Consider the following 20,351-nt stretch of genomic DNA (forward strand, 5'->3'; position numbering starts at 1 on the left):
ATGGCAGGTCGAGTCAGGATTGAAGGTTTTATCTCCTTCGGATTGATGTGTTGAGGTCAATCTTAAAAGCGTGGGAAGTTCCAAGCGTCGCCAAATGTAAAGGAAAGTCTTCTTCAGTAGATTAAACCAAGTGAGGTTTATTAAGAAACAGAGATAATAAAACCCCATCCATCACCAACTCCTGCAACTACCAAATGCCGAGTTGCTTACATTCTACCTCACATGAAATTCCATTGATTCCAAGTTCCAATTCCATTAGCTTAGCAACTTTAAGAACACTACACCATCTCTCTCACCTATTGGTGGGTGAGAAAATCACAGCCACCTTACAGTCAATACCTTTGATTCTGGACGGCCCCACCAGTTAACTCCAGGATAAGTTTCAAAGTTATTTAACTCACCATCAAATGCATGGTGCACTGCAATGAATTTCATTAGTCCAGATTGGGATAAACCCCCATTCAAGCAAAAAAGGACAGAGCTTCACAGCATGAGAATATGATGCCCCCAGATTCCCTCTACCCAAAGACAAACCTTTCTCCTTTAGAAAGAATCAAACACACGTTCTGGCTTCTCTGTGCCCTCCTCAGTTCATAGATAGACAGATATATTTTTTTCTCTAGCTCATAGATTTGTTGAAAGTGTGCTTGCCTCTAGAAAAGTAAAGGCTATATCAGTTAATCTCCCAAGTAATACAAATGGCTAAAAGAAGATTATGTTGGAATGAAGTTGATAGCTAACATTTCAGCGATGCACATTTAATTTGCTAATTACAAAGTAGAGATTTGGTACTTGACCCAAGCACTCTTTCCAATTTTCTTCTCCATCCATAGTCATGACTTGGAGCATCTGTCTTCTCACCATTTCGTTTAAGGAATTTTCCTGCATCCGACCGTAAAACATTGACAGTAAAACCAGATTCTGATAAAACAATTAGAATTTCATTAAAGACACGGAGGCTAACATTATGCATTATTCCTTTAATGCAACTTCAAGCAGCCATTTTAAAGTTTATACATCACAAAACAAAGCTCTAGAATAGAATGCTCACATGTTACAATGGCAACAAGGCTAGATAGATCTACCTCTTTTAAATGCAATGAAAATCAGAGTTCAAGTATTATGAAAAAAGATAAAGCTTCTTCTTTAGGAACTGAGGAATATCAAAGGAACAAAAATACACGATGCCGATAGACTTCTTCTTTAGAAACTGATGAATTCCAAGGAACAAAAAAGCACAATGCCGAGACTTGCTTGGAGGGGAGAGTAGGAAATCTTTGAACTCCAGGTGATATCCTGCACCTTGTGGAGGAACCAACTATGTTGAATTATCTGAAAAAGGATAAATTATTAAAAATGTACACTAATAAGCCCTATGTAAAAGAGAGAATATTAAGGATATTAAATAGTGCAATAAAAAAAGCATAATACAATTAAATAACTGAGTTGTTTCCTCATTATACATCTTTTTTTTAAATTCTAATCTTCACACAAATGCAGTAAAGTAAATTAATAACATGCTACCTTAAGAGTCCACTCCCGGGAGGGAAGGGTTGGGATAATGTTAGCCTCCGTGTCTTTAATGAAATCCAGATTCTCTGGTCATGGTAATAGGAGAATCGCAATTTCATTACAAGACTGGGGGCTACCATTATGCATGTTGATAGTCTAGTAAAACTACATCAGACATGTGTTCCACAGTTTAGTAGTAATGTTTTGCAAAAGTATAGGAACTGGACATGTCGGCCGCCTTAAGAATATCATCTAACTTACCTTCTTTCCAAAAAGATTGGCTAGCTACAGAGCCTCTTAAAGAATGTGCTTGAAATCTTTGGAGGTCAACGCCTGCCATATGCATAGCTAATTTAACCCATCTAGCGATAGAGAAAGAAGAGACAGGTTACACCAGCAGTGCGATGTTTGTTCATCCTTGCATTATACTCCTTCATACAATCTACCACGCACAACTTTTTGCAAGCATCGAATCTTGGGTAAAAAATCGTGTCAGTCATGGTTTTTGCTCTTTTGATAGTTTCAAATCTGACACCGAAGGCGTCATATGATCTATTCGTTATTTCCAGTGCTTTGACATCTGATACCCTTCGACAGGATATTACTTAGTTTTCCAACATTACGTATAATTACGCAACTGCATTTCAGATCTTCATGTGTAACTCTTTCAAGAAAGATGTCATGTACTTTCCATCCTCTACTGCACCCATCTCTTTGCCATTTCCTATAAAGTGCCTCCTGGCATCCTAAAAATGTCCCCCTTTGCCAGAAATGTCAAATTTCTTTAAAACTAGGATGGGTTTGAAACTTTTCATCACAATAACTGCTATCAAATATTAAATACACCAAATATCTGCCCATTCATATTATTCCATGCAGCCAAAGCATTGGTAAATGACCTTGTCTTACTATATATGATTATTGAAACAGACCGTGAGTGGGGCTCCCTCACTACACACTTGCCCCCCCTCTAGATCTAGTCCTAAGCTTTGCTCCCAGGCACTCTCCTATCTCGCCCTATTGCCACCAGGCTCTCCCCAAGAAGGGGTCTCTTTACAAGTTACTAACCATATATTGAACTTTACTCATGCACCTGACTCCCTTCCTACCACTCTGACTCTCTAAAACCTTACCTGCACCCTAAGATCTGCAAATCAAACTCTTCTGGCTTCACCTACTTTCCCCTGCAGTAGCTGTAGGTACTGCCCCTCTGCCTACTTGCTCCCTTCCTCTGGAATTCACTTGACTCAGTCATCCGGGTCGTCCAGGCAGCAATTAAAAAAATTAATCTCCAAGCACTGGTCGATGCCACCTCCTCAAACCCACACTGCACTGTAAATATTGTGCTGTTAATGGTTTTGCTTTCATGCGCATGCCTGTCTGTATTAGCCTATTTATATGTATTCTTCAGTACTTGTGAAATCATGCTTGTCTGCATTTGCTTCTTGTACGCTCACCATGGCTGTCCATTAGTCACCCATCTGCCTGAAGTGGTATAGACATCACTGATGTATTGTAAAACCTTTCTCTTTCAATGGTTATGATGGGACATGAAAAAAATCTGCATGGCTAATTCTCAGCCCACTTGTTAGAAAGTAATGAATATCGGATTTAAGGAAGAGCTGTGGAGGGTAGTCCATTCACAAGTCATGTGCTGGGACAGAAGTGAATGCCTTGATTTAGGTCGAGATCCAATCACAGGGCAGATGGGATTCATAGCAGACATACAACATGTACCTATTAACTGGCTACTTATTGGGGTATCTATGTCAGATATGTCACAACTTAGTTCATATTCTGCGACAGGATCAATGCTGGGCAGGATCTGAGATCTGGACACTGTCTCAGTTTCTCTGCTTGGGATGTCAATCAAAGCTGGATTTGATCACAACACGTGCGCAGTTGTGTGACTGAGCTTTAATTTATAAGGACTGACTTTTTCAGACGTGGGTCATTGCCTGGTAGATATATTTCACTCAATAACATTTTCTGAACGGTGAGCCACACCCCTTGGTGAACCTATCACATATTGGCACCACCTAGTTTATTCAATGGGAGTTTGTACCATCAGTTCACCATTAAACCAGCTGGCTCTGGACAGCCATTCTTATCAGTCAATAGAAATCGTGCACACACCTGATTGGTCACAATAAGAATACAAAAGTCCACCTACCTTCATTACACATGAGGTAGCTTTGAGTCTTCTCCTATGGGACACCTTTAGCCTGCACATGAGACACACACAATCAGGAAGAGAGAGGGTCCTATTAAACCAATAGAAAAGAGACACATTCCCTCCCAGTGATACTTCTAAGCAGTAATGGATTGCTCTTGTCAGGGGCATCCTGCCACGTTGGTACCACTTATAGGACATAGAGCTGAACCAAGCAAGGTCATCTTTCATGTTAACTAGCTTTTTAGGTTGAACCTGGGCAGCACGTGCGCTGCTCTGCGAGGCATGCGGTATTCAAGTAGGGCCTTGAAGCTCTGCCCGCTCTCCGCCCATATTTTTCATTTGCTTATGTCATTGTCCTTTGTAAATACTGGCTTCTGATTCATCAATAGGCTTGTGGGTCTCTCCTTAGTGCTGCCTTGTCTTCATTTTTACCTCCCATGAGGAATGGCCCTTTTAATTCTGTTACACGGTAGGTCTTATTTAGTCTGAGACGACTATTTTCTTTAATGAGTTTCTCCTACTGCAGGCACGACATGCTTTTCCTACAACATTCAGTACGCCATGCGCACTTTCACTTTCCAAGCAGCCTGGGACATTGGCTGCCGCTTCTTTGAAATGAAATAGGTCTTGTATTTACAAGAGTTTGAGCTATTGGCATTGTAAATGACAATACCTTTCAATACCTTTTATTTATGTGTTAATTATCAAAACAGATAAAAGGCATTGTTATTTGCAATGCTAATAGCTTAAACTCTCACAAATGAGAGACCTATTGCATTGCAAATGCTTGTTGATATATACGTCTTTTCGATATATGGCATCTCTCTGCAGAGTTCATCTCAAGGAGAGAGGCAGAGTTTATACTCCTGACCCATGGCCAGACCTTATTACCTGTGACGCTGCCAGCCATCTCCCAATCCAGTGGCATCCAAGCAACTTGCAGAACTGGAACACATGTCTCATAGGAAGGCAGATGTGCACATACCTGTTTCTTTCCCAAAAACTCAAGGCAGCCATGTTGGTACTGGACTCACCTTCACACGAAGAACCTTCCTAACCGTGTCTTTGCTTCCTTTCTCGGGGATGATGGACTTGCGCTCCCCACAGATTTTAGAGTCTGCAACAGTTTGGGCACTGACTGTGATGTTATTTTCACCTGAAGCAGAAGTAGGACAACAGCATGTCAGCTGGGAAATACACAAATGCACTCAAAAGAGCTAAAGCTTGGCAGCCATCTTTGAAAGCAGCCTGACATCCATGACAGTTACAGCTAGAGGTGGCCCCCAATAATGGTCCTGAATCACACAAGTGTTGAGCCCGCAAAGTGTGCCTTGCCTAGCCCATGTCATGCTCCAAAGCAGGGACCAGATTAAAGATGCTGGGTTTTGCCGTATGGACATGATCATCATAGGATTTATGCAACAATCTCTATTCTACACTCTCTTGGCACTAGTCTTAGTTCCAACTGTCTGGACAGGTATCACTTAAATGGCTCATGAAAGAAACGGCACAAGTACCTCACGTGTTCAGGAGAAATGTCCAAAATGCTAGACCTTGAACATGGGAAGGTAGAGTGGATTTTGTCTGAACTACTGGGTGATCTCCCAGAAAAGTATATTGAGATAAGGCTGGTCAGATACTGAGGGATTACATTGTTTATTCAGTGAAACATCCAGCTGGCCTTGTTAAGATGAACTATTCCCTGAACTGGAAGGCAATGTAAAGCTTTTCTGGCCTTGGATATGCTTTGTCTTTTGCTTAAGCCAGTGACAGGTCTGACCGCAGTGTTTTGTGCTTGGCTGGTTTACATGACAAATAAACCAGCCTTTAGGCAATTGTAATAATCCCGCCTCGAGTTAATGGCTGCACCAACCATGAAGCGGTTGTGCTTGAGGAATAGGAAGGCCACAATAGGCCTCAATTTGGCTACTTGATACAGACAACTGCTGACCACTGCTCCCACCTGCTTGCATAATGCAATGCCGGCATCAAAAATGACACCTAGGCTTTAGAGACAGCCCTGATATTGTGTTAAAAAATAGTGAGCAGAGGGAAGGACTGAGCTTGAAACTTCCCTTTGTCTCAATAATGATAACCTTGTTTTTGTACTGTTTAGTTGGAGGTCACTGGTACTCCTCATACAGGCTTCTATCTCTTCGAGGGTTCGCTCCAGATATTTGACAGGTAAAGCATTGCTTGAACATCTCTTGAACATCTTATATGGACCGGGTTTTCATCAGCAAACCCTACCAGCATGTGCTTAAAATATGGAATGGAGGTGGAAGGTAGATCTTAAAGAGAGAAGGTTTTATTACAGAGCCCTGGGGAACACCACATGACAGAGGGAGGCATCTTGTGGATACGAATGCCTAGGAGAGATATTTTAGGTGGAAACAAGCCAAATTCAAAGCCTCAAGAGCTGTAACTTTAGGCCGAACGACTGCACTTGATGATGGTCTTACTGTGACGTCAACAGCGCTTGGTGTCCAGAGAGAGGCACGATACAGCAGTCAGAAATTGTAGGCCGAAGCATGGCTCTTTAAGTCAAACTGCAACAATAGAGATATGAATTAAATATTACTGGCCCTGCAAAATATGTGCTATTTATACTACGGTTGCAACAGGATAAAACCACCACCTCACATAATTTTATAGGGAAAGAAAGCCCCACCTGGCACAGCACCTGCAATCTAGCTAGTGGTTTTATGAATTGGATGACCAGGATCTGCAATGAATATATCTACCCTGGCATGGGTTCTTAGTCTAGATCTCAAATGGACAAATCCCTGAAAACAGATTTACTTATCCTTATGAAACAGAAACTAGTTAAAGAAACATGTGAGGAGAGAACCTGGAATGGTTCTGTGCAACCTGGAACTGGCTTTCACTAAAACAAGCCTCGGGACAAGAAAACCTTAGATCAAGGTTTGTGTCTGTGTTGAATGGACTTTTGACTTAGGTAAGCAAAGCATGGGAGTAGAGATGAAGAGGAGCCTGCACTGGATAAGTGCAATGAATGGGCTCTGTGTAATTGAAAACTGATGGTGGCTTAAGAACTAGAATGTAATGTCAATAGTATTGAGCAGTTGACTCCTGCCAAACACATCCTATGAAGATAACATGATGCAGATGTCCATGTCCATCTGGAATTGACCCAGCTATGCTAACCCTGGGTACTGGCGCACAACCTCCATGCTGGATTTATGCAGTCATGGAAAAGAACTTGGAAAGCAAATTCTTGGAGGAGGAGAGAAAGCTGAACCATTTTTTTGTGCTGAAGTAGCTGAAGTGAAGGTGGAAAATGTAAGAGAGCAGGGCTTCTATGCCTCATGGCCTGGGTTAAATGCTAATTACAACAGCATCATTTTGGGAATTTTGGGTTTTGCTTTTTACAGGAACTACCCGAATATGCTATGACCCCACTTTCCATACTTATGTGCCATTCTCAATAAAAATTAGCAAATGCATGGGAACAACAGTACATGAGTGGCTGTTGTTCACGATGCTTTGTTCAAAAGTGTCCTTGCACCAAAAATTGACACAAGGATGCATTTTGTGTTAAAATATAGTGCAAAATGATGGATTTGCTCATCACGTAAACAAGCATAATTTAACATCATTTTCCTGAGATTTTTCAGTTATGCAAATAAAATTACTTGAATTCCGCACACCTTTATGGGTTCTACTCACCAAATTTTATGGGTTTTATGTTCCAGGAGAAGGTTTTGACGTCATTTTCACACAGACAACTGGAGTAGGAGCAGTCCACGCATGGTTCCTCTTCAAAGTCTTGAGATTCGACGAGGGTCGCCGCAATCTGCAACCAACATTCGGACAGCAGGTAATGAAACTTCTCTCCGCAACACAACCACATCAGCACTCATTCTCCAAGAACTTTCTCTGCTATTTTTAACATTTATGACCAGGTGCCCTGGTGCTGGAAATGCAGGCATTTAGAAATGGGGGCTCTGGTTAAGCATGGTCGCCATGTTTTCCTAAGTGGTGTAAAAGGTCAGTGCCAGTGGATGAGAATGCCTTATGGTGACATATTGAATGCAGGGATCTCCAATTCCATGCAGACCACCTAATACGTTTTTAATACACACTTTAATTGTACTTACGATACCACCTCCTAGTTCCTAAATTTGAATCTGCAAGACCCTTCAGTGGCCAAGTCCCACTCTCCATCTAGCTATGCTTGGGGTCTGGGCCACCCTCTATGAATGTGGGGCCTCGGCTGCCCTATATGTTTTTATCTATTTTTAGGCCTTGGAGTATTTTATATATCAATATATATTAAGTCCATGTAATATGTTTGGCTATGCTATGCATGGGTTGAGGATGATGGGCATTGCAGGTCTTCCTATATGGTCCTGCCGATCACCTCCCAATATCTCTTCAACACACAGCAGACCATTTTATATATTTGATCTCTGTAATGTTCTTAAGGAACATTAGTGAGCATTGCATGCTGGTTCTACAATCAACCGAGGTGTGGTCAATGAGATAGTTTGGCTACAAGTAGACCAATAAAATGCTTTGTATCCTTGGCTTTTATGGTCTTTTGAGTTTGGGTGTAAACCTAAATCTTTTCTACCCAAGACTCAGCCAACTACACTCCTGAGGCGGAAGCTGGGAGTCTTTTTGTTTTAAAATTTGATTGTCATTATTATTAATCTGTGTTTTTAAAAACCACTTACTCTCTGTCGCCCTTCCGGATTTGTCAGCGGAATTGGGGCTGCTCGACATCGGAGCCAGATACTCTTTTTTGCGAGCACTTCGCCCAGGCCGCAGGCCACGCCCCCTTTTCGGAGGCCACGCCCACCGCTCCCCTCCCTCCTTCCATAAAGCATGTGTTTCCCTCGGACGCGCAGCGGACGAGCGCAGCGGGCGTGACGTTTGCGCGCCGAAGGCGCGCCAAAGGGAAGCCCGTCTGCGCCCGTCCGCGTCCGACCGGGGCAAGGGGCCGGCTACTCTGCCCACTCAATACAATACACTTCCGTGCAGCTGACCAGTCTCCAAGGCCCATGGCCTCTGGACGATATCGCTATAACACGAATTAACAGGCTAGGTCTTTCTCCCTCATCCGTTACCCTCTATCCTGACTTCACATCGTCGTCCCCTCCCACTTGCACTGATGTGGCTTCACCAGCCCGTTCACCTCCCGCTGTTCTCTCGGCTTTCTATCTCAACACCAGATCAGCTGTCAAGCATCACCATGAACTCTTCACTCTACTCGACTTACACAAGCCAGACCTTTTATTTCTCACGGAGACCTGGTTTTGCGACAGTTCCCTCCCTTTCCTATTGGCTATGCTTCCTGCATCCTATTACGCTCTTCGTGCCGACCGTCCTCCCGGCAAGTCGGGAGGCGGCGTCGCTTTGATTGCCCGAAAAGAAATCACATTTCATCCCCTAGTTTGTCCCTCCATTGGACCATCGGACTGCCTAGTGGTTCGCTCACTTTCATTTAACCCTCCATTTACTTGTGCTCTCATCTACCGCCCCCCCTCTTCCCCTCAACTCTTTCTTCCGAGTTTCCTTGACCTGGTGGGCACCTTAGTGGTAAATAATTCCTCCATCTTGGTATTAGGTGACTTCAACTTTTGGCCATCCGATCCGGCCGAATGTCCAACATCTAAAGAGTTCTCGGAGTCTCTCCGTTCCCTTAACTTCATTTCTGCTGTTCATGCCCCTACCCATAGCCTGGGTCACATCCTTGACCAGATCTGGTCCCTCAACTGCCTAGTCACCTCTCTGTCTATTTCTCCCTGCACTTGGTCCGATCACTCCCTTATTTCCTTTTCCTTATCCCTCAGCCCAGCTCTCAAGCCCGCTATCGCCAAGAACATCTGGGCGCGCTCATGGAACCGTGTGGATGTGGCTTCTCTATCTGCCTCACTCACCGCCTCCAGCCCGGATCTCCACGGACTTTCATCCCTCGGCCAAGCGGACTCCATCATCGCGTGGCTTCAAGCAGGCTGCGACTCAGTCGCCCCTCTAAGGCGGATTTCATCCAGGCGTTCTAAAGACGCGAATCGCGGGTCAATAAGGAACTGAAGGCTCTAAAACTCGACGTCCGCCGGGCAGAGCGCTCTTGGCGGCGAGACTACTGTCCGACTCTCAGAAACCAGTACACCACCTTATTGGCCCTCTACAAAAGCTCTATTTTAACAACTAAAAAGGCTTATTTCTCGTCAAAAATTCACACTGCCGAAAATCGACCTAGAGACATTTTTACCATCGTGCATGATCTAGCATACTCCCGACAGGGCCGCACTCAAACCCTCTCCCTCACAGCACCTTTGTGATTCCCTTAACTCTTTTTTTCTTGACAAAATAGCTACTATTAAAGCTAATATTCCCCTCCCCTCCCCCCTCTTTGTTAGCCCTCAGTTCCCCCAGCCGTAGCCCGTCTTGAATTCATCCCTCCTCTTACACAAGATTCCTTCCTATCTCTTCTGCCTTTGGTTAAATCCGGCTCCCCTCTAGATCCTTGTCCCGCGCACATCCTCAAACAGATCTACTCTACCTGTCCTATGCCGCCTCTTACTTTTCTAAATAGTTCCCTTTTACAGGGCATTGTCATCTCTTCTCTTAAATCGGCCGTTATCTTACCCATCTTAAAAAAACCTGGTGCTGATCCCTCGGTGCCTATTAACTACCGCCCCATCTCACTCTTACCTTTTTTGGCGAAGGTACTGGAACGCCATGTAACCAGAACATTGAGCACCTTTGTGGAGACGAACAATATACTGGCCCCTAGGCAGGCCGGTTTCCGCCCCGCTCACTCGACGGAGTCCGTGGTTCTGTCGGTCCTCGACAAACTTAGAGAGGGCATGGACACTAACTGTCCTCAGGCCTTGGTCCTACTGGATCTCTCTGCCGCTTTTGACACGGTTGATCATACCATCTTACTTTCCCGTGTCAGAGCGGCGGGAATCGAGGGCGTGGCCCTGGTCTGGCTGTCCTCCTTCCTGCACGACCGCTCCCAAGCTGTGCATTTGGGTGACTATGCTGCGGACTTCCGTGCAGTTCAATGCGGGGTTCCCCAGGGATCTTCCCTCTCCCCTTTGTTATTTAATTTGTATATCGCCCCTCTTATTTTTGCCCTTCAACAACTGGAGGTCTCCGTCTATAATTATGCGGATGACCTCCAGCTTATTTTTTCCCTATCTTCTTCCCCTGAGTCAATATCCAATTTCCACTCAGTCATGACTTTCATCCAGGACTGGATGAATCACAACCACCTGAAGCTTAACCCCGATAAAACGGAGTTGTTGCTGACAGGTTGCCGCTCCAGTCCCTGGTCTTCTCTCTTCTGGCCCCCCTCTTTGGGTTCTCCCCCCATTCCATCTTCCTCTGTTAAAACTCTTGGCTTCAATCTTAATGATCAACTCTCTCTTCACTCCCAAGTCAGTTCTGTCGTCTCTTCATCTTTCTTTTCTTTACGCACCATCCGCAAAGTCTCTCGGTTTTTCTCTCCCTCTGCGCTCAAACTTATAGTCCTGGCAATGGTTATTTCCCGCCTGGACTACGGCAACGCCCCCTTGCTCCTGCTTTTTGGAACTCTCTCCCGGCCCATTTGAGATCCTGCACCCAGTACCCAATTTTTCGTAAGGCACTTAAAACCTTACTTTTTATCCAAGCTTTTCCTCCTTAATGCCCTCTAGCTGACCCCGTCCTTCTGCCTTTCTGGAATTCTGTAGTACTCGATAGCGCCATGAAACCGCTTGGTGTACGTGCGCTTAACAAATATTTTAAACTCAAACTCAGCCATACCATCCTACTGCTGTATAACAACAGTAGCTTCTGCCTTCTGTCGCGATTCAGCTCACTTTAGGGTGAAAGTAGGACCTTATGTCACTAGTAGATTATGTTTCCAGCCCTGATATTTTAAGGCAAACCTGAATAAAGGCTGAACTTTTTCACAAACCCTCTTATGACACTGAGATTATATTAAATTAGATTAGATTAGGATGTTTATGAGCGCAACAGCTACGCACTTGAGGTTTCTCAGCACTTTGAACAACAGGCAAGAGTGCTCCCGGTCCAGCCAGCTCAGAACAGCCACATCTTTAGTTATCTAAGAAAGATGGTCAATGAAGGGCAGAATCTCAGATGTTCCGGTAGGGCGTTACAGAGTTTTGGGCTGAGGAACACAAAGGAGCAACCTCCCATGCGGGTTCGTTTAATCCTGGGAGCTGTACACAGAGAGAAGCTGCTAGAGCGCAGAACACACGCTGGTTTATGTAATTTTATCAGGCTGATGATATGTTGAGGGGCAACCTCAGCCCTTGCTTTGAAAACATAACAAATAGCCTTAAACTGGATATGTTTTTCCACCCTTGGCCACTGCAGCTCACGGAGTGGCCAAAGCATATTTTGGCATTCGGCACCTCCTGAGTGTGTTTTACGGAGGGTTTATCAACCCACAGATACAGAATGTTACCATAATCCAGGTGGGACAGAATGAGTGCCTGGAGAACCTTTCTTTGAGCTGATATAGGAGGAATCGAGATTAATTTCCGAAGCCATTTCAAGGTGGTGAAGCAGGCCGCTGACACCTTCGCCACCTGAGTCTTCACAGAAATCTTGGAGTCCACTAAGAAGCCAAGATTTTAAACTTTGGCAGCAGGGACAGGAATATCACCCAAAGCATCCAGCCAATGCTAAGGTCCCCAGAGGGACGGATTATGATTGAGCTCTAATACCTCAGGTTTTTCTCCGTTAGATTACAGCGAGTTGTTATTCATCCAGAATGCTACGCACGCCAGACAAGAATGCAATGACTGAGTTGTGGTCCTGATCAGTGTAGTGTCATTCCTTTGATACTCTACAACAAGCATGTTTAAGTGTGTTCTGTTGTCCAGGGAAATGCCCAAAAATGTACCCGGTAGAGAGGGGATCAGGTATTCAATCCTTGCCCCACATTCATCTCTGGTCCCATATGTTCTGGTAAACATTACTCGTTCTTTAGTCACTGGTTATGTTTTTGGACCTTTTTTAGCTGAATTTATCTTGTCTTTGGGAGACAGTCTGTCAGTAAAGAAACCATCTTTTGGTGGGTTTTATTCCCCCTTCACCTTTTCAGGCCCAGTGAGGTCTCAAAAGTGAGGTTCACATACTACATCTGTGAATGCAGTCATCTCCAAACCTCTTCTTGTGGATTTCCCATTTCCATCAATTGAGGAAATTAATCCAAAACTCTCAGAAATTATTAATTCAACAGCCTGCAAATCAATCAGAGTTCGTTGTTCAGAGAGATATAAGCCACCAGTGATCTACCTGCCGCCTACAGATATTAAAACAGAAAACAGTAATTATTGAGCTAGTGAGATGCAAGAACACTCTTACCGCAATGCAGTCCTGTAGGTAGTTGAAGACACTGGCCTTCAAGACCATAGATTCTCCTCGGACGACAGAGGAGGGCATCGTCGTATCCACAAGAAAAGGCTTGGAGGTCTTGAGGGAGGTAACTTGAGAGACGCCAAGGCCATCGCTTGCCATGCAGAAGCAGTTGGCTGTCCACTCTGTTATGGTGTCCGGGACAGGGAAAGATATGTTCTTCTTGCCAGAAGGGCTACAAAGATAGTGAGATGAAAACTTTAATGAGTATGCAAAAAGCAGAGAACTACATATCATTGTATGAAGTGTTGCTGTTATTGATTTATTGATTTGTTCCAGCAGAACTAGGGCAGGGCTTGGTATCAATGGGTACCAACCTTATCACCACGGTAACACTGATTCATTCCAACCTACATTGTGTGATCAGTTATTGGGTATTCTGAACAATCTGTGACTCCATGCAGTGTCTCTGGTGGAGCTGCTCTCCCTGGTGGCCCTATCTAGTGTAATTTTCAACACATGAGGCCACAGGATTATGGGACATTCCTCAGACAGTGGCCTCAGACACTATAAAATACCGGCAGGATGGGTGGAGGGGGCGGGGATGGGGGCGAGAGGCGGCCAACAGGAAGCACTCAGGGGGAGCGCACGGCGGGGGCATTAATGATAAAAATACAAATAAACACTTACCTTGTGCTGCCGTCCGCCTTGTTTTCTTCTGCTGCATTTCCTGTCCCAGGAGTCCCTGAGAAAGCATCACAACTCCCATCTAATCCCTGTGCTCCTCTCTTATGAGAGCAAAGCAGTGATTGGCCTGAACAGGCCCAAAAGACGATCCGCTCAGGACAGGTAGACTGGGTGTTTCTCCAGCCCGGCTGTTCAATACAGCGGGCTGGAGAAACCTAAGTGGGCCTACATAATTGGTCGGCCCGAGACGGCTGGCCAAACACACATGGGCACTTAAAAGTGCACATAGCACTTCACCTCCCCCCTCCGCTCCCTGCACATGCTGGATCAGAGCCAGCAAATGAAAAAGAAAAATGTTTCTAAGATATCGGGTTATTTTTCACTTGCTGGCTCTGAGCCAGTGAGGCGGCGCTCCCCCCCCCACTGCGGAGGAGCCGCTGCTGCTCTCAAATGTTCTTGGGATGTCCCTGGATATGAATGGATCCATCAGTCATGGTCACTGCCTCAGGAGGCCTTCAATAATCAATCATTGCATCTCTCTCATCCTTTGCCTCCTGAGAATTTATCCCAAACAACAACTGAGTGCACGGTTCACAGTAAGCACCTCTGGGTCTGACTTAGGCACCTTTCGCCACCAACAGTCCATATGAAGGTTTGCCATTTCCTGATTGGTTAGACCAACTGGTCAGCCCACTTCATGGTCATAAAGTCATATAAGCTGCTCATGGTTGTGGTATTGATATAGCACAAATCTAGCTGAAAGGTACTGGAATGCTGTTTTGTCGTCCCATGACAACGGAGTGACCTCCTGTACTAGGGGTGATGGGTCTTTATTGTAAGGGTTCATTGTTCCCAGTAGGTGGTTGGAGCATTGGTAGGACTAGTCACTGTTCTGCCGTCCCGTAGTATACTTCATCAATCTCCTACTACCAATAGGACATCTCTCATCTACCACCAATGCACAGGGTGTGACATTAAGGGCAGTTCTTCAAACTCACCCTGTAGGCACCAGCTCCCACAGCCAGCGTTCTGGGATATTCTGTTGAATTTTCTCTTCCGGTTCGTTCTCAGTAGGCATAGCAAACCCAGCCATTTCCTCTACCTCATCAAACACCCGGGGAGCAGAGAGAGCCATGCGGGAAGCTAGAAGCACAGTAAAACAATACCAGAATGAATTGTTACGCATGAAAACTTCTACTCAAAAAAGGTCAAATGGTGCTGCTAGGGTGCTTCTGGTTGGTCTGCCTGTTCACCCTCACACCTCTAAGGGAGAGTAAGGTATGGTATTGAGTCAAAAACACATTTTCAACCAAGATTAAACAGAAGCCTCCTATGGTTTTTCAATTCTTCGCCAACATCAGGTGCCAAAGCGTGTACTAGGCATGATGCCTTATCACTATAGAAACCAATGGGTGGGCTCCTAATACTGCTTAGAAACCCACTGAGCTTAAATACAGATAATTGTGCGAGGGTTGTCTACAACAAGTATGCTCATTCTCAGTTCCTAGATGCAAACTCTTCTGGTCTTGAAAGCTTTACATCCTCCTTATGGGATGGAAGGAGATGGGCTACAAGAGACTGGAGAAGACTGTAAGAGACTGGGTTGCAGAGCATGAGCCTGGGTAGGGTTAAAGTAACTTCAAAGTCATTGTATTCCAGTTGTGTTTGAAGGAAGAATTCTGTTGACCACTGGTGGTGGGACACACCACCGTGAAGCGATTTGATCAATGGGATATCATATGTAGGTGTCAATGATAAATCTTCTGAGGTGGAACGTCAGACGTATCAACAATTAACATTAGCAGCTACAAATCTCACCTGTAGCAACAACGCCAATAATTCAACAAAAGTTGTAATTTGGTAAGGGGTACTCCAGAAAATAGACATTCCTGCTCCCCAGTATATACACTTATACGGCTTAGCCAAATTGTAGTCTTTTATCATGGCCGTATAATGACTCTGGAAGGAGATAAACAAGCTACTGTACATTGGTCCTGATTTAGAGTTTGGCACCAAACTCTCGCCCATATGCCTCATTTATAGGTGGGCGGACTTTAAGTAAGTTGACGACGGAGTCTACCGGCTCTGTCACTGACATTCTCCGCCCATGGCCCAACGTAGTATGGGCCATCAGAGGTTTAAACATAACACTTTCTGCCCTATATAGATGTGGATGGTGTTGGATAGCAAAAAACAATGACCCCTTCACCATGGAAGAAAACTCCCATGGTTTGCGGGCCATTAGTTTGATATTTTCCTCATTACATTTTTGAACATTTTAAAACTTTGTAAAAGTTTGAAGGGCGGCCATCATGTGTGACAGATTAGCCCAGTAAACCTTTTTAATAACATTGACAGGAACTGCTGTGAGGGTGGTTCCCACCAATATTTTGAGTTGTCGGACAACTCTAAATTTGACTTGTGGCGGACTCTGTACGACTGAGGTAAAGCCCTTCTCCATACCAATGTGCTTACCTCCGCCCTCCATACTCTAAATGAAGCCCATTATCTGCAAAACGCGTATATAAGGAAGGTCCACAATGAGCTACAAAAATATGAAAGTTTATTATCTTTAAAAACAGTACAAATTACAGTGTATCTATATAATCTTAATAAAACATCATAATTCGCTGCTGTTTTGGGTAATGCCTTCACACTAGATAAGATGAGTGGAGTGCCATTACCTGCAATATGTGTTCCATAATGTAATAATTTAAAAAATGGAGAAGTGCATTAATTAAAGAATTGTTTAAGGTGAAGTGAGGTATATTAGCTGATATTGGGGATTTTGGATTTACTAGTAGTCTCCTTGATCAGGACAACTAACCACATATTTTAGCTGTTGTAATTGGGGTATAAGAGCCTTTCAATACATGACCATACTTCCCAAACAATGTTTATAAGTGTAAAGCAACAATGAAATGAACATCTCCCACTATTTGTTCATGCAGATTGAGGGATAGATTTATTAAGGATTTCCATTGCCGTTGCGCCATCAAGGAGGAGCAAGGGCGATGCAAAAGCAAAGCGAGATTTATCAAGCCACCCAAGGCCACCTTGAGCGGCCCTGCATGACTTAATAGATCTAGAGTGACACAACACAGTGCAAATCACTGCTTTGCATTACTCTGCAACATAAAGGGGTTCCATGGTTGGAGCGTGGGTGTTGAAAATATAATAAATATGGGACTGAATATCAAAGATTACTTCATAGCAGCGGCAGCTCCTCCGCTAAGGTGGAAGACCGTCGCCCCACTGCCTTTCAACACTGCAAAAAAGGAAAAATAAAATGGTAATAATGCACAGGTATTATCATTTTATTTTTCAGGGCGGGGTTGCTCTGACAACAGGAGCAGGGGGAGTGGTGAGCACACTTTGCAAGTACGCATGAATGTTTGGCCGGCCGTCTCGGGCCGGCCAAATATTCATGCATACTTTGCATGTTCTCCACCCAGGCTACATTACAGCCTGGGTGGGGAACATGCCCAGGCTCCGATTCACTGTCTGAGCGCAGAGCCACATCACTCAGACCAATCACAATGCTGCATTGCAGTGTTGTGATTGGCTTAGGGAGCCTGGGTGCATCCTGCTTCCTGTTAGCAGAGAAGCCAGGAAAAGAGAACCGCGTGGACAGAGGTGGCCGGCAGGTAGGTCATCCTATTCTTTTTACTCCCCTCCCCCACTACCAATTCACTGGAGCAGCCGCTACTGCTTCATATTTCAGTGTTTAGTAATTAATGAAGCATAACTGCAAGACAAAACTGTTCATATTTATATTTTTTTATCTATTTAATAGGGAAAACGGGTTACAAGGTGTAGAAACCATTCGCCAGGCCCATGAAGCTTTGACTGCCCGGTGCTTCATAAAGAAACTACCAAAAGCTGAAATTTATTCAAAAAAAGCCACCACTTTTAACTGTTAATTAGAATTAGGATTACTAACCTATGCCATCTAATCCTTAGGTGTGCGCCCTAAAGACGTGATGCTAAACCGTTTGACTACCGGGAAAACACATTTAATCATTACTGGAATCCAGGGACCCCAACTGAATAAGTATTGGAATCTGAGTACCCCCACCGAGACATTACTCGAAGCCGGGGCTATGACCTGTGAAATTTTGATGATCCCCCCCCCCCACAGAAATACGCACTAAAACAAACAAGCATTCATCCAACGCATAGGCAAATAATGAAATATTTTATTTTATGCACAAACTACCATAAAAACGAAATTTTAATTTTAATGTGAAGGGTGGAGCTTTTCTAAATTTACATGAGGCCCACCCAGTGTTGATACTATATTCTGTTTGATGAACTTGCTCTGCTCCCAGGAATCAATCCGAGGATAGTAAATCCATTTTTAACCTTTAATTTTACATTTCTTCTTACTTGCAGAACATTATCAAATTTCGAATTTTCAATATTGCTTTTTTTCTTATCTATACTTTAATAATCTCTTAATATTAGTCAATTGTTTAAACAGTCGTGGACCTCCTGAGTAGGTGTTGGGGAACCCCAGGGGACCACAGACCACAAGCTAAGATCACTGCCCTAAAGGAATGAATGAAAGAGATGATGACATACCTCCAAAGGTCACTGGAGTCACCAATGGCAGTTTCTTAGTTCCATTATAGCTAGTTGGTATATTTACCACAACGGATCAGGCTATTAATATTATATTTGTAAACCCATCCATTATTTAGGAGCAATGGGTTTCAAGGTTAAAATGGAAACGAAAATTAAAAGCATATGGTTAATCAGTTTATTGAAAACTGGATAAGGTTATAAAAGAATGTTATAAAGGTGGTGGTTCACTTCTAAGGTGTGTTTGTAGAAATATGTCTCAAGGCACTGGGGGGGAGGAGGGGGGGGGGGGGTAAGTACACTGATCTGTTAGCCGAAGAGCCAGGTCTTGAGAGTCTTCCTGCAGGTGTTCAGGGATGGGGCGCGTCTGATGTCTGCTGGTAACACGTTCCAGGTCTTGGCTGCGGTGTGAGAGAAGGATCTTCCACCTGCTCTGGCTCTGAGGATGTGCGGGGTTATGGCCAGTGTGAGGTTGGAGGATCAGAGGTTTCTTTTGGGTACGTGGAAGTTGATTCTGTTGTTGAGGTATTTGGGTCCGTTGTTGTGTAGGTATTTGTATGCGTAGGAGAGGATTTTGAAGGTGATTCTTTTCTCCATGGGGAGCCAGTGGAGTCTTTGTAGGTGTTTGCTGATGTGTTCATGCCGTGGGATGCCGAGGACGAGTCTCGCGGCGGTGTTCTGTATAGTCTGGAGTTTGCGGAGTAGGTACTTGTTGATGCCGGCGTAGAGTGCGTTTCCATATTCCAGTCTGCTGGTGATGAGTGCGTGGGTGACTGTCTTCCTTGACTCAAGGGGGATCCATTTGAAAGTCTGGCGAAGGATGCTGAGGGTGTTGAAGCAGCTGGAGGTGATGGCGTTGACCTGTCATTTCATGATGAGCGATGAGTCGAGTACGATGCTCAGGTTTTTGGCATGGTCTGAGGGGGTAGGTGGACTTCCGAGGGCGGTCGGCTACCAAGTGTTGTCCCAGGCTGAAAGGGTGGATCCAAGGACGAGGACTTCTGTCTTCTCTGTGTTGAGCTTCAGGCAGCTGTTGGTCATCCAGACTGCAACGTCTTGCATTCCTTACTGGAAGTTGAGTTTGGCGGTGGTGGGGTCTCTGGTGAGGAAGAGGATGAGCTGGGTGTTGTCGGCGTAGGATACGATGTTGAGGCCGTGTTTTAAATCATTTGGTTTTAATGTTAATTCTATAGAGGGTTTGCTGAGCTTGCTACAAAATGTCTGCAACTGGCTTGATGCCAAGGTTCACCCAGGCACATGGAAGGACAGGCAGGGCCTCCTTCAGAGTCTGGCGGTGATTAAGTGGACTCATGCAGACTCTGGCTACAAGAGGGTAGCCATCGAGGTTCCGCCTTAAAGCTAGTATTCTCTCTTACACTCTCGACTGTCTCGCTGATGCTTCCCCCTCACACTAGAAGCACTGACACAGTGGCATTAGCTGTAGGAAAGCAGAACTTTAAGGGTTAAGCTGAGGCATGTTAGCCAGGAAACCAGGATCTCTTTAAATAGATATTACATACAAACACATACATGATAATTAGCTTTTAAATATGCTTTATCCAGAGGATCACACCATCACTTTTTAATTATTAAGTGCCCTATTTATTTGTTGGTGCCAGGCCATCCTCCTCCATGTTGATAGAGTATTTTACTCCGTCGCCCTGGTGGACTGCCAAATTTATAAATTTCCATTGGGCTGGTAGACACTGAGGGCCTTATTTATGAAAAGTGTTGCATCACTGGGGTGAAATAGTGATGCAACACTTTTCAGTGTGCCATCCTTGCGATACCATGGATGTGCCATATTTACTGTACGGTGCTCCATGTCGCAAGGGTTTACAGATACGTCAGTAATCCTGATGTATCTGTTGGCACTAAAATGGCACGTTGATGGAGTGTGCCTGGAAACAGACGCAAATCCAGCAATGTGTCATATCACGTAGGGCAAAACCAATGTGAAAAGACCTGCAACACTCCTTACGCCTTCTTCAAGCAGGCATAAGGATTTGATGCAATGACACTGTAGAAGTGAAGCAGTGAAATC

At 44.5% G+C, this 20,351-nt stretch overlaps 1 protein-coding gene across 4 annotated transcripts in view; it reads right to left on the reverse strand.

The window, feature by feature from the left end:
- Window positions 1-967: 967 nt before the first annotated feature.
- Window positions 968-20,351, reverse strand: part of LOC146812892 (alpha-2-macroglobulin-like protein 1) — a 262,454-nt gene continuing 243,070 nt past the window's right edge. For 2 of the 4 annotated variants that reach the window (XR_014966934.1, XR_014966933.1), the window contains 7 exons: window positions 14,722-14,866; window positions 13,046-13,271; window positions 7,379-7,505; window positions 6,151-6,237; window positions 4,723-4,844; window positions 3,686-3,737; window positions 968-1,332 (listed from right to left, as the gene is read on the reverse strand). Coding sequence is in view for 2 of the 4 variants with exons in the window: in XM_085619961.1 (XP_085476087.1) it covers window positions 3,720-3,737; window positions 4,723-4,844; window positions 7,379-7,505; window positions 13,046-13,271; window positions 14,722-14,866 (638 nt within the window). In the remaining 2 variants the exon portion in view is untranslated. The remainder of the gene's footprint in view (window positions 1,333-3,685; window positions 3,738-4,722; window positions 4,845-6,150; window positions 6,238-7,378; window positions 7,506-13,045; window positions 13,272-14,721; window positions 14,867-20,351) is intronic. The other 2 variants (XM_085619961.1, XM_085619960.1) reach the window with 1 other exon arrangement.

The sequence above is a fragment of the Triturus cristatus genome, chromosome 7 (genome assembly GCF_964204655.1).
Source record: "Triturus cristatus chromosome 7, aTriCri1.1, whole genome shotgun sequence".
In the NCBI taxonomy this organism is placed as follows: Eukaryota; Metazoa; Chordata; class Amphibia; order Caudata; family Salamandridae; genus Triturus; species Triturus cristatus.